Genomic DNA, 14,366 nt, shown 5'->3' on the forward strand with positions numbered 1-14,366 from the left:
ATTGTCATCTTTCATTTTCTTTTCAATTTTTGGTGGGTTGACCATTGACTTCCCGAGAAATTCTCACCCAAAGAAGACCCCTATTTTTCCCAAAGCGGAAAAGTAGCCATCTTGAATAACGATCCCTCCACAACATGGCAAAATACCGCCACTTTGGAGCCCAATTGCATCCAAAATGCTCAGAATTGGAAGCCCCAAGTCCGGGCCAGAGGTTCATCGCATGCATTATTCCCCAATTTTATGTCTCTCCGAACAGAACTCTCTAATATAGAATAGGCCTATTTTGAGGGGTATAACTTTTATTCATGAGCTCAGCGGATGGGTTTAGGCCTATGTACAGGTGTGTACCCCTAACGAGGCCCCTCTCTATGGAGAAACCATTGTCACCCTATTCTACAAAGCAAGTGTCACGTGACGGATTATCTGAACAGTAGATAGCACAATGCTTTCGCCATTGAAGGGACAGAATTGATAGCGTACTCGAATTGATCTTTAGGTAGGGCGAGCTGACGTCATCTGATGAAAACATCTATTCATTTGCACACCAGTTTTCATCGGTTGCTATTTGTTACCATTCAGCACCCCAGGCTCAATTGTTTTTTTTTCTCAATAACATAGGTCTGGGAGCTAGAGAAACCAATATAAAAACATTCCCAGATGTCCGCGTGCAGTGTGTTTGGAAGAACTTTGCATTGGAATGGCCCAACTCGGCCATGCACGAATTGTTTGATAGTTTCCGTAAGTATAGAGTGCAAATTTAACAGTTAATCCAACATACAGATATCTCTATTTCTGATAGACTTAACCCTATTATAGAACCCAAATACGTGAATAAATATTGATGCAAGGTAGGCACCTTTCCCAAAGCAATTTCAGGTGTTACCCCTTCTAAACATCTTCTCTATGGCTAAAAGAATATATCTGTCAAGGTTGGTGCTTTGGACCGTAGTCGGTCACGATCTCGTCAACAATTGGATCTAAGCAACCTGGCTTTTTCCATCAACTGAGTTTTTTTTTTTTTTACATCCAGATAATCGTGACATTTCTCTTCAAGACGATCACCTATGAAACCCATCTTCTACCTCTATTTCCATGCAGCTACTCGTTTACAGCCTTACAACTTAACATGCTAGTCTCAAATGGTGGACACTTGTGCAAGGTGCTCTGGTATATACATAGTAGTTGGTGCAAGTCGAAAGTCAGCTCCTATGATCTAGGCCCTGATGGCTCCCTTGAACTGCTCCACAGTGGGCAGCTCAATGATGTTCTGTCGCCGCGGTCGCAACTGGGTATTTTCCCGAGGTGGCTAATCCGTCTTCCCATCTTCAATATTCTTTAGTTCTTTGTATTTGGGCCCGGGACGATCTGTAATAACACACAAAAAAAGCACAATTGTCGGTAAAACCCAGCCAGTTTAACGCTTGGGTCGCCAAGTTTACTTTTAATACGTTATTCCCCACAGTTATTCACTAGCACCACTGGACTCGGAGACTGCCTCTACATCCTAGGCCCCCGACCTTGAACATTTGGTTTTGGGGGGGTTGTGAAATACATGTATAAACCAGTTACTGAATTTCTGGTTTAGATGCATATTCATCTATAGGCCATCAGCCTGGGGGTTTGGTCGGTATCAAATGAGGAGAACAATGCTCATTGTGATTTTTGGCAAACTATGCACCCCTGAGTATCGCAGCGGTGGCAGCTTTTTGGGCGCTATCACTTTACAACACAAGTGACATTTTTATCTATTTTACAGACGTTCAATTATTTGTTCTCTCTAAAAACTGGTGATATTCACTGTGTACGAAATGTAGCCGTATTTCCCCGAAAATATAAGCCCATGGACATTTGCGGATGAGGGCCTACACCACCGTTGTTGGCCAACACTATCTACATCTCAACATTTTGATGTGCAATGCACATTGCCGATAGCGTGTACGTGCCCGCAAATTTCTGAAAAGGACAATTCCTCGAGTCCCACACGGTCCCCAAAGGTCTGCGGAATCAAACCCAGCCAATCTAAGAATTTCTAGGTGCTCTTCTTTATCCATAACTCCTTTTTACTTCTTTATGTGGTCACTTTGATTGATAATTTATAGGTTTTTTGTGTGTTCGAAAGGGAATGATGGTCCTATGACTATGTAGCCAGTCCCATGGAGTGTTGCATGCTTAGTGCATTGTTAGGGCTCATGACTCGTGTTCCAAGGGTCAGGGGCCCGAATCCTAATTATGTTGTGTCCTTGGGCAAGCCACTCCACCCCACTTGTCTCTCTCCACTCAGGAGTATAAATAGCTCGGGAGCTGGGAAGTAACCTGCGATGGACTGGCATCCCACCCAGGAGGAATGGAAATGTTCTTGGTCGTTTCATGTCAAGGAAACCAGAGATAAACACCCGCCTGATGAGCCACATTGGCTCATGACAGACTTACTTTATTCATACTGGCATTAACGTCGTACTTACCAGTCATCAATTCCTCTTCTTTAGATTGCACTTTCACGTCGTACCATATGTACCTGAATGGCGGGGGGTGTTATTAGATTTGTTATTCACATTGGTAAAGTCTGTGGGATCAAAATACATACACATGCAAATTTAGATGAACAAAATATAAGCTTTTTTTACCGACATAGGCCTAAATCTTATTGACGGTGCTGACGTTTTAACTGCACTACTTTACTTTCAAACAAATCAAGGTTATAGGTAACACCACGCTGTTTAGACTAGGCACAATAACCTAAACATCTAAACAGCGGGAAAAACCTATAAATATTAGTTCTGTTCACAAACAGACGTAGACTAGCTGTTGACTGGTGTTACGGTTGATTTAACGTAAGCCTTCCAGCCTCCACACCTTTATGCTCTAACGGCCATTGAACTTTGGTTGCCCTCAAATTAGTCCACGGAACTCCGCATGTCCATTACTGTAGGATGGTTGGTTTTGCGGCAAATAAAACTTGGTTCTCTACCATATCCGTCAGACTGACGTTCCAGGGTAGCACCGAACTAATTTATTCTGAGGCAACTCTAAAACCGAATTCTAGCCGTTCTACAAGAATACATTTTAGTTAGGCGCGATTTGGAACGCCAGTCTAAAATAGTTAGGCCTATACTGTTAGGAACACGTTACTCACAGTACGAGGAGAAGCGACAATGCGTAGAAACCGACTGTTACAAGGAACGGCAGACCGGGCCAGATTGGCAGCAAGGCAGCATAAAGATTGTTGAAAAGACCAGAACTGGCTACGGAGGTAAGCGTCTGAATCAAAGCTGTTACTGCAAAGAGCGACCCTGCATGCGTGGTGATAAGAATTCAATGAAGACAAATTAAGAGTGAGTTATCATACTACTGAGATGAAAACACAAAAAGTCACAGTTTTAGCACTTTCCTTTATTGCGTTTGTCTTCATGTGACGATACTATAGTTTGTCGTTTGTCACGACCGAAGATAGCTTAGTTTAGAGTTTTGCCAAACTAATGACCCACAACTCAATTTATCGTTTATGGTTTTACCGGAAATAAATTGTCAGTCGGTCATCCGAAAGGTAGATTGAACTGGGAGGTGTGGTGGTTTTTTTTAAACAGAAACCACCTCTCCAGTCCCATTTATTGGGTTTTTTTATAACAGGACACATTCCAGATCCATCTACGGGAATCTTGTGCGAGAGCACAATACGCTCTGGCCGTGTTGCAAGAAGTCTGGCAAGAAAGTCATGCATGAAATCGATCAAAATGATCCCTGCCAGAGCTGAAAAATACGACGCCGAAAAATGTGACGCCGATGGCACATATGGAACACCATACTTTTGGTAATTTTTTCCGGGGACAGACAGACAGACCGACCACCTAGTGACAAGTACAAGCTCCTGTCAGAGCTTTAAAAAAAATCAATATTGCAAATTTCAGTTCTAATCATTAGACGGAATTTGCGTCAGGTGGATAAAAAATCTGTTCCTTGCTCTATGATCCATATAATTCAACCAGCTGACCCCAGCAAGCTCGCAGGTGCAGTGGTTAGACGTCTGCGCTAGTAAGCAGGAGGACGTGGGTTCGTGTCCCATCTGAGTGATTTTTTTCTCACAATCACTCGGCAACATTGAGAATAAAGTGTTTATGGAAATTTCATTTCATTAATTACAAAAAGCCCTCGTGGGAAGTGGGATTGACTTACCATATTCTTGAGGTTCCACTAACTTGGATTTGATGGACGTTATGGTAACACTAGGGAAGCTCACTAACATCCCAACAGCGGCAGCTACAAAACGAACATTGCCAAAACACAAAATGAAACACATGACGTGTATTTTAGTTTCAGACGTGGGTTTTCATGTTCAGTCATGTTTAATACGTAGCCCTTGGATTCATGGATCAGAATAGCAGGAATGATAGGCCTCATTATGAAACCATAACTTCAGTTTGCTCTATGTGTGGGCCTAGACCAGTCTGAGCACAAATGTCCCTGTACATACATGATGGCCCCCAGTGATGGCGGTAACATTGTTAAATACAACCGTGCCATAAACAATAGCTGGAACGATGCTTCCAGTGGTGACCAACTGTACAGCGGCACTGTCCCAAACTTTTGGAAGAACTCTAATTTTCAAAAAAAGCTTTATCGTTTGTGTATTTAGTCTGTTCTTTCGGTCTGATAAATTATTGAAGACATTTTGTCAAACCTGACTTTATATTGAATCATTTAAATACCTTTATTTAACAGCAAGACAAAAATCTATGTGAAAAACAAAATCAAACCAAATGCTTACCTATCATCATGACCGTAGTGGATTTTGCGAATGCAATCATGGTCAGAGCTGCTGAGGTTGATATAATCCCTATGGAAGTCAGACCTAGATCTAACTGCATCGAGTGGTTTTTCACAATCTAAAAGAAAGGGTCAAATAAGACGATCACATTATTTTTACATATTCAAAATGATATCTTTTGTAGTTTGTTTTAATACCGTGTTAACAAATTACAACCCATTTATCAAAACAAATTTAGGCAACCTGTAAGTTACACCAGCAAGAGCGAAAATAGGCACTGCGTAGTAACTCAACAGCTATTTTTTTTTAATTTGAATTTTTATTTTGAATCCTGAAAAGATACTAAATAAATCATGCAAGTTAAAAAATACCTTGTGTTTTCAATGTCTCAGTTCCGTTCTTTTCTTTTTCTAATGGGACTTGTTAATCTTGGGCGGTATTTTTATTCTGATGCCCTGTGGACTGGGTATTACCTTAAAGATTGCAGGTAACCCCAAGACCAAGGTGGCTGCTTTCAGAGCGGTTCGAACGCTGATGAAAACACCGATGGTCGTGGCGGTCCAATTCAGCGGAGAATGCTTCGTGTATAAGACAATCAGGTCCATTTCGGCTGTGCACGATCAAAGTGAAAGGAGAACGAAAAATACAACATAAACACTCTGATGTTTTTCTCATCAAAAAAGAATGATGAAAATATATATAGCCTGTGTTTATTCTGATGAATAGGCCAAACGAGACATGGAAAGATGTGTACCACGTTTCCTGGCACTGAGTTTACATCGTATTATGAACTGACACATAAAAGCTACTTTATTTTTTTTTCTCGAAAAGTCCTTTAGTAAAGGAAACACATCCAACATATAATTGCATTAAGTGATAGGAATTTGGGGTTAATTATTAACCTCCACTTTGCGTTCTCCACACGTTCTCAAAGTTCCAAGACACTGGACACAATTTAGAGGTGTAGACCTTTTTTGGGGATTACTGAGGCCACATCATCTACTATGGGCTACCTGGTACGGTCTTGGCTGAGGTCATAAAAGAGAAAGAGTGTACAACTGTGCTTATTCGCTTGCGGTTTTAAACTTTAATCAGCTAAGCCCATGGGCAGAATTACTGTTCATTTCCAATCTATATCTCTGATGCAATGTGTATCGAGAACCTCCATCTTCCATTTTAAAGGCAGTACCCCCTTCAATAAAAAAAAAAGTGCGAAAGATCAACCCCCTCCCTTTGTTTTGTTTCCAGAACTTGAGCTTGTATTTCAAGAAACTGTTAGAATCTACTTCGTTTTTCCCGGAGGTTTCTTTGGCTTGCCTCCATATTGTTTGCATGTGAAAATAATTGCTTAGTGTGACTTGGCCCCACCATTTAAACCTTTCGAGACCATGTGCCTACGACATACGCCTTGCTTTGAAACTACACCACTTAAAAGAAGAGTGGGCGCAGCACTAACCTGTAGAGCAAATGTTATGGATGATACCAATGAGCATAGCCAGCAGGAGGTATTTGCGTCTGCATCCAAGTCTCTCTCGGAAGCAGACCAGAAGCATGCTTCTCAAGCTCTTCCACACCTCCCTGAAAGATTGCCTGATGGAGTCACGGGTTTCACCCCAAAATCTTTCTCTTTTGCCGTCGTCTGCCTCTCCCTCTTTCTCCACTTTTTCCTGTCCAGCTTGAGGCTCCTCTTTCCCTTTCGTCTCGATTTCTTCATCTTCAGCCCTCTCCTCGTCCTCACTAGTGTCATCTTCGTCGCCCCCACTGCTCAGCTCCTGGTCCGACTCATAATCCACGGTCTCCTCCAGCCAGAACACAACGTAGAGCACAACGAGGACGTGGATACCAGCGAGTATGAAGTAGACAGGGGCGAAGCCTTTCATGTCAATCAGGACACCGGAGAGGAATGCCCCGATAGGACCTCCGATGTGAGACATAGCCTTCATCACTCCAAGTCGCTTGGTTCGGTTAGTGCCATCCGTCACGTCACACAGGTAGCTCTTGGCAATGATGTAAGCGGTGACGACGTTCCCAGACAGCCCCACAGCGATTTCGCTGGCGATCAGATAATCCAGCGGCATCATTGGGAAGTAAGTCTGGAAGAGGAAGCTCACAGCTCCCAGAATGCTGCCCAAGGATGGGATGATCAGGAACATGCGCCTTCCCAAACGATCGCTCAAGGGACCGTACAAGGACGACACTATGGCCCCTGGGATGAACAGGGCCATCTTGAGGAGGAAATTCCAGTGCGCTGCGTTTGCCTGAACGTCGTTCTCAACAGCAGCCGATTTCTCGTCTACATCTCCACAAACCGTGTCGTTGTAGCTCTGGATACAGACTTTGTGCAGGACTAGAAGTTGGCTGGCGGGCGTCCGCATGTAGTTCGTCATTGACAGGACGAACATAATAGGTTCTACCGTCACTACATGCAACGACTCCATGACTGTGCGAGCGGCCTCAGAACGCGTCCCCGGCCCCATGTCGTCAACTTACCTGAATTGGAAAAATGAGAACATTTAGGCTACGATACGTAAACCCTTCGATTTCCACGAGCTTGAAGCCTTTTTACTGAGCATAAATGACCGTGCCAGGATTATTATTGAGTGGTCGGGAATTGTTCTGATAAATCTTCTTTGTTGAGTGGAGTCGGGCACATACAACCCGGCCACTGTTTGAAATCGGTCTGATAAATCTCTCTTTTTTCCGAACAATAATTCTCCGCGGGTTTTCTCCTAAACGATTTATGGTATGAACTTTCAACATAATCGAATCACATCCCGAATAGTGTATATTACTCTGACATCATGATGACGTCATCTGGTGTTTTTTCATCTATAACTCTTGTCTTGAACAAAACGATCAATCATGTTCATACGTTGTAATCAGATAGACAATTACTTAATATTTTTTTGTCGTGTACGTGAACTCGCTTGACCTTCTTATTATTTGTTCCGCTTAGTGTCACGTACGATAGCCCAGAAGTTGTACCGGTAACTTGTTAGTAAAATAAAACACTTTGAAATAAATTGTTATCGTAAATCCGTGTGGGCGAGTGGGGGGATGACCATACGGCAACATTTTAAAATTGCCCAGCGGTGGAAATTCGAAAAGCAGGGGAAGGGTAGTATGAGGGAGTGCTGGACACCATTTGTCACTATAGGGATCTCCCCGAACCTACCCCTACAGGCTACGGAGCGATTCGTGGCGTTTCCAACGATGTGTACACAATGAGGACAAAAGGAACATTATTTATATCCATTCAAATCTCAGAGTGGTTCCCACGCGATCCACACCACTTATGTCTTTCTTGTGACCGAGAGCCCCCCGGAAAAGTGTATCTATTGAAGAGTATTTTACCGTACGTCTTGCAACAATGATGGATGATCCTGACTACAGTCCTACACAAAGTATTCCCATCGCATGGAAGGAGGACCCAATGATTAAACGATTTGATTTCAAGGTTTTCTCACAATAGGCTGGACTATGAAAATGAATGGGATTTTAGGCAATGCTTTTCTTTTGTGACATTAAAAAAATATAACCTATTAATACCGAACAGGATTACTGTAACCGCTTCTATGCAGAGCATTCAAAAAGCGGAATTCTTAACAATGCCATTTTATGATAAATATTTGCATAATAAGAAAAATCTCACATGATAAATTTGCTCAGTTTTGAGTAGAGAACAACTGTGTAGAGTTTAGATATAGTTTACTTGAAGTTTGGCGAAAACAAGTTGAGAGTGAAAAAAGAAAAGAATATATATATTCAGGTGGTTCTTGAAATAATGAGTCAGCTATCAGTAAACTGTGTAGTCAAAGTAACCATGGTCCCATTTCCCTTAACATCCTTGTCCGATAAGTGAAGCCACAAATAGTGATTGACTGTGGTCCCCGTTGCCATTTCGGGTTCGAACCAACCAGCACATGCTGGCATAAATTCTGGCGGTGATCGAGAGGAAAGACGTCTGCACTTGTAAGCAGGAGGTGGTCGTGGGTTCGAGTCCAACCCGAGCGCCTGTGTAGCTCGATCACAAGCCCTCGTACAGCATCACTGAGTATTCAGTGCTTATTAAATCACGTCAATTTTTAAGAACTATGAACTGTTCATATTTAGGAGTATCTAAAATGTTTGTATCAAACAGTCGTTTCCATAAAGTATTTCGCATGAGGAAATATACATGTACTTTTATTCCTGTACAACGACACGGACAGCTAAAATGATTTTCAAGGTAGATTTTTACTTAAATGGCTTTTCAGATTCTACGGGCTCGCAGATATCCACATGACATGCATGACGAGACCCATTATATATATGGATGGGTTAATAATAGGTGCCTGCCCACTCCACTCGTGCCGTTTAACACGATCAAAATCTGAGCGATGCGCTCAATGAAGACTTTTCAAACGACAAAGGAATCCATTTTATTTGAATGGTGTGAAAAGGAGATCTTTGCAAAGGGCTTTGGCGAATTATTGTCATAATCGATGGCAACAAACGGGCCAGGAATGTCCCACTAAACAGTGCTATGATAATATAAAATGGGAAAAAAATCTCACAATATTTTGGCTTTGACACAGAAAACAGTTAGCTTCATTTCAGTGAAAGTTGGACTTAAAATCAAAAGTAAGTGAGAAATCTGCATCTCAAAGTGGTCTCGCAAGATCTCGGTGAGATTCTGAGTCAAAAATCGAACATTTTCACCAGAAGTCAGTCAGTGTTGTCTTTAAAACTATCAGTATTCTTTGATCATAATTATGTATGGCACAAATGGGCTAATTGATAGAATTGGTTGTCTCAAAACTGATGAAAATATTAATGAGGGCTCGACAGGTCTCGGGAATATTCTCAACTCCAACACTGCCACTAAATTCGGTCAGTCCATGCCCTTACCTACCTCTGCTTTATCCAAATCCAATATGTGGGCGTCAAATATCCATTGGCCCGTAAATGATCGACGATTTTTTTCTTAGTTTCCCTATAGTTCATAGTAAGATATAGCTTGTTGGTTATCGCTCATTACTCGCCAACAAGTGTTTTTAAACACTTGTTGGCGAGTATTGAATCGAGTATTGCTTATTAAAATAAGCAATACTCGATTCATACGATACGTAGCACCAAAAACTTGACTTAGGGGTGCATACCTGCAAATAAACTCCCATAGACACTAGTGCTAAATGCCCGTACTTCAAAATTATTTTAAAAATACTCAAAACTCTCACAGGTATTCAAGCTGCACAGAAAAATGATGATCAATGTGTCATCTTTCATTTTCTTTTCAATTTATGGTGGGTTGACCATTGACTTTTCGAGATATTTTCACGCAAAGAAGACGACCCCTATTTTCCCCAAAGCGGAAAAGCAGCCATCTTGAAAAACGATCCCTCCACAACATGGCAAAATAGCGCCACTTTCGAGCCCAATAGCATCCAAAATGCTCAGAATTGGAAGCCCCAAGTCCGGGCCAGAGGTTCACTACCATATCTCTTCAATTCCCCAATTTTACGGCGCTCAGAACTCTCTAATATAGAATATTTTGAGGGTATAACTTTTATTCATGAGCTTGGCGGATCGATTTACCGGTGTGTACCCTTAGCGGTATTTACAAGTGACGGTGCACTGTCTCTTAATCTTGTTCTATGGTCGAACATATCAGAAGAGGGTTCAAACACACAAAATGACCTGACTTATTACAATTATGGCTTCACCATTCACACAATAGGCTAGATGACATTTCCTAAAATAAGACAACATCATAGCTGAAATGGCGATAGGTCAAATCGCACGATCATATGTGATGCGATCAAACTAAATGAGTCATTTTGTCGACCCTGTTCAAAACAAATTTTATTACAGATTTGAAAAGAGCACAATCTCAGCATTACTGCTATGAAAACTGCATGCTGATACTATCTTTAGTTAAAAAATTATGGAAGTCAGAACACCAAGAGTTGTGATGAAGTGATGACGTGGCGCTATTTCGGCCTGTATCTCCAAATAAAAATTCCCGACAAACAACTCATTAAGCTCGATCGCATCACATGTACCATCTTCACAAAATGACCTTGCAACATCAATAACACCGCCACGTTGTTGGTATACGTTTAACTACCGAGGTTCAATGCATAGACATTCCAGGGTGTCCTATGAATCCGTAAAAAAAGAAGATGTTTGTTCCTCCATTAGCATCGTGACCGACTTCCAAGAAGTCACCACCGGTGGAAAGGTTTAAGTTAAAACTGCAACTGGTTCATGCAACTTTCAGTCTCAAATTCTCGCCAATAATCGTTTTAAAGATACACAAAGATTAAAGGAAGTGCAAAATACCTTTCCGGAAAGTTTCTTCGCTGTACTCTGTACTGTCCAAAGCCTTCGCCAAAAGTCTTAGGCGTTTTGCACAATGAGTACGCAATGAAGAAGCCTGGCCTTCAGCTTCAAACACAATAGGGCTATTATAACCCAAAAGGCTTTTCGGATCCAGTCGTGGGTGATTCGTAATGTTTGTTGTCCAACCAAGCATGAACCAAGTAAACTCAGATCACACTGATTCAATTGCCTCCAGTTGACTGGACTCTTCGGTGAAGACTTTTAAGTAATTGGTTTTTTTTGGCAATCAAGTATAGTCACTGATCAAAATGCGCATATTCAGTGTAGTTCAGCTTCCTTAAATAAACTGCACCGCATCCAGTTTATGAAAAATTTTAGTCTGCGATGTCGCTTCGATTGACCTTGGCAGTCTAAGTATTTTGAGGTCATCCCAAATCAATTCATATGTTGCTTCAATCACGTGATATGTTTCACCACGGAGGAATAAAAACACAAAGGGATTTACGACACTCAAACTAGATTCGCAACAAGTGGGGGTACATGTACATGTACTGTTAATGGATGCTCGTGCCTGCTATATACCCATGGGCGTCGCCAGGATTTTTTTTCTAAAGGGGAGCAAAGCAACCCCCCCCCCAAAAAAAACCCCTATAATTTCCAGCATTTTCCCGATGTATCATTTGTTTCGAGGGTGGGCAGGGACATTTCCAACCCCCACACCAACCCATTAAATTAACAACAATATGACTTCCCGCCTCTTTTTTTTCTTCCTTTTCCCCCCTCCTTTTTTGTGGCTTGTCCAGGGGGCAGGGTTGTAGGACTCGATCCAGGACTCGGACTCGAGTTGGACTCGAGTCACATTTTTCTTGACTTAGACTCGACTCGAGTCACATTGGAATATAACTCGGACTCGGACTCGACCATGATGACTCGGACTCGAGCTTGGTGACTGGTGACTCGAGTCACGTATTTTCATCAAAAGAAAAAAACCATAACGTTACGTATTTGTGTGACGAACGAAGCATTCTTTTTTACGCGGAAAATCGTATCCAGGGGCCGCGCACGCACGCCTAGCGCCTGCACGATGAGCACATGGAAGGAATTAGGGATGGCGGATGATTTATTAAAGGATGGGAATTAAAAAGAAACACTTTTGGGTCTAAACAACATTTACACACACAAGGTAAACTATATATACACTGGGATTTACATAAAAGACAGAACGGACTCGAGGCTTGCATGTGACTCGAGACTCGCACTCGGACTCGGACTCGAGGCTTGTGACTCGGGACTCGGACTCGGACTCGAGGCTTGTGACTCGAGACTCAGACTCGGACTCGAGGCTTGTGACTCGAGACTCGGACTCGGACTAGAGGCTTGTGACTCGGGACTCGGACTCGACGTTGGTGACTCGACTACAACATTGTCAGGGGGCAAGCAGCCCCCCTTGCCCCCCCCCCCCCTCGCGACGCCCATGTAGTTACCCTGACTAATTGAGTCCCTCTAATTGTCTGAGTCGCCACACGAAAGCTGTGGATGTAGGCTAGCTCAAGTATATGGCTTTATATGCTGCCGATAAGTGCTTCCCTAACTCGCCATCAGGCAAACAAAGAACTAGTTTTGGCCCAAGACGTCAGTGATCAATAGCGATAGTTGCATCGTCGTGTAGCGCCCTTGAATAATTGATTTTCTACTTTCTCTCACTAACGTCTTGGTCATTTTGTAGCAATGGGGGCGCGGCCATTTTATGTAAATCAGACCGTCTGTATAGATTCGAACCAAACGGCAGTTCCCATTTGCCGCAGTAGTCGCGACGTCTCTATAGTCCGAAGTCCCATTGGTCCGAAGTCCCATTGGTCCGAAGTCCCATTGGTCCGAAGTCCCATTGGTCCGAATCCCATTGGTCCGAAGTCCCATTTGTCCGAAGTCCCATTGGTTCGAAACATAATACTGTGTAGTTCCACTTGTTCAAGTTGACTGACCCTAACCCTTATCCTATGGGGCGTCAGACCAATGGGACTTCGGACCAATGGGACGTTTATACCAATGGAACGTATAGAGCAAGGGGGCCGTCGGACCAATGGGACTTCGGACCAATGGTACTTCGGACTATAGAGACGTCCCCGTCGCGCCCTCCCCATTGAACCATTTCTCGGTCGCTGATTGGTGATGTTGATCACCGCACGTATAGCGCGAATGTTTACAACCGTTAAGCGAGCCATTGAACCATTTCTCGATCTCTGATTGGTTCCATAGGAAAGCCTAGGGAGAAAATAAAGAAAAAGTGAAACCACTGACACGAAATGGCCAAGACGTTATTGCGAGTATAGGCGTGCTGGTCTAAGTTGTTGTGCCATTAGAGGGCGCACTATGTACGATCCACTATCGATCACTAGCGTCTTGAGCCAAGATTAACAAAGAACATGCCCCAGGAATGTTTGGATATACACTTGTTAAAGAAATGTAATAAATAAATAAAATAGAACCCGCCACTCCCGGAACATTTTCTTTGTTTGCCTGATGCCGAGTTACGGAAGCAATATGCCTTGTCGGCAGCAATGCCATACCTGAGGTACACTCGCCGTCCCCGCCGCTTTCTTGTTGTGGAGTGCTGTGGTCCAGTGGTTACGGTGTTTGACCTGTGTGCCGTGGTACATGGGTTCGAATCCTGACCGTGGGAACATTGTACTTGTGCTCTTGAGCAAGACACTTTACCATTATTGCTCCGTCCTTCGGATGGGACGTAAAGCCGCAGGTCCCGCGTGTTGTGTAATGCACGTTAAATAACCCAGTAACACTTATCGCCATAAGAGAAAGGGAAGTTGCCCCGGTGTTTCTGGCAGTGGCTGCAATATGCGCCGCAGCACCTTGTCGACTTTTATAAAGGTGCCACATAATGGGTCTCACATCTTTCTCGTGAACCTCATTTACCTGTCTTTAAAAATAGACATAATTACCAGCGCCTTGAGTATCTAATTATTGGTAGAGCATGGGTCATATAAGACTCCGGTATTATAAATGTCGATCCGGGTGGTTTACTGCAGTCAGATATAATTTCATCTTGGGCTCGAAATCGTAGCAGTTGGAGGAAGCTTGTGTGCTATAATGTACAAAATGTTTATGTTCATGTGAATACTATGTACATGTACATGCATTTACGATTACATGTACATGATGTATTCGGGGCAGCGCAAGTATCATGAAAGCATCCGTCCGACGACTTCAGTTTTCAGTTTTCGAAATGCGGAGGAACCAATAGCTCTGGATGGCAAGACAAAGT

General features: G+C 42.9%; 1 protein-coding gene across 1 annotated transcript; it reads right to left on the minus strand.

The window, feature by feature from the left end:
• Positions 1–264: 264 nt before the first annotated feature.
• LOC119742048 (proton-coupled folate transporter-like) lies at positions 265–11,116 on the minus strand. Its single transcript, XM_038218065.1, has 8 exons — positions 11,087–11,116; positions 6,219–7,252; positions 5,236–5,372; positions 4,763–4,880; positions 4,171–4,254; positions 3,134–3,290; positions 2,463–2,515; positions 265–1,365 (listed from the first exon to the last, which is right to left on the minus strand). The coding sequence occupies exons 2-8, from the start codon at positions 7,237–7,239 to the stop codon at positions 1,307–1,309; spliced, it is 1,629 nt and encodes a 542-aa protein (XP_038073993.1). The 5' UTR covers positions 7,240–7,252; positions 11,087–11,116; the 3' UTR covers positions 265–1,306.
• Between the last annotated feature and the right edge of the window lie 3,250 nt (positions 11,117–14,366).

Source organism: Patiria miniata, unplaced genomic scaffold (assembly GCF_015706575.1).
Source record: "Patiria miniata isolate m_02_andy unplaced genomic scaffold, ASM1570657v1 HiC_scaffold_5, whole genome shotgun sequence".
Classification (NCBI taxonomy): Eukaryota; Metazoa; Echinodermata; class Asteroidea; order Valvatida; family Asterinidae; genus Patiria; species Patiria miniata.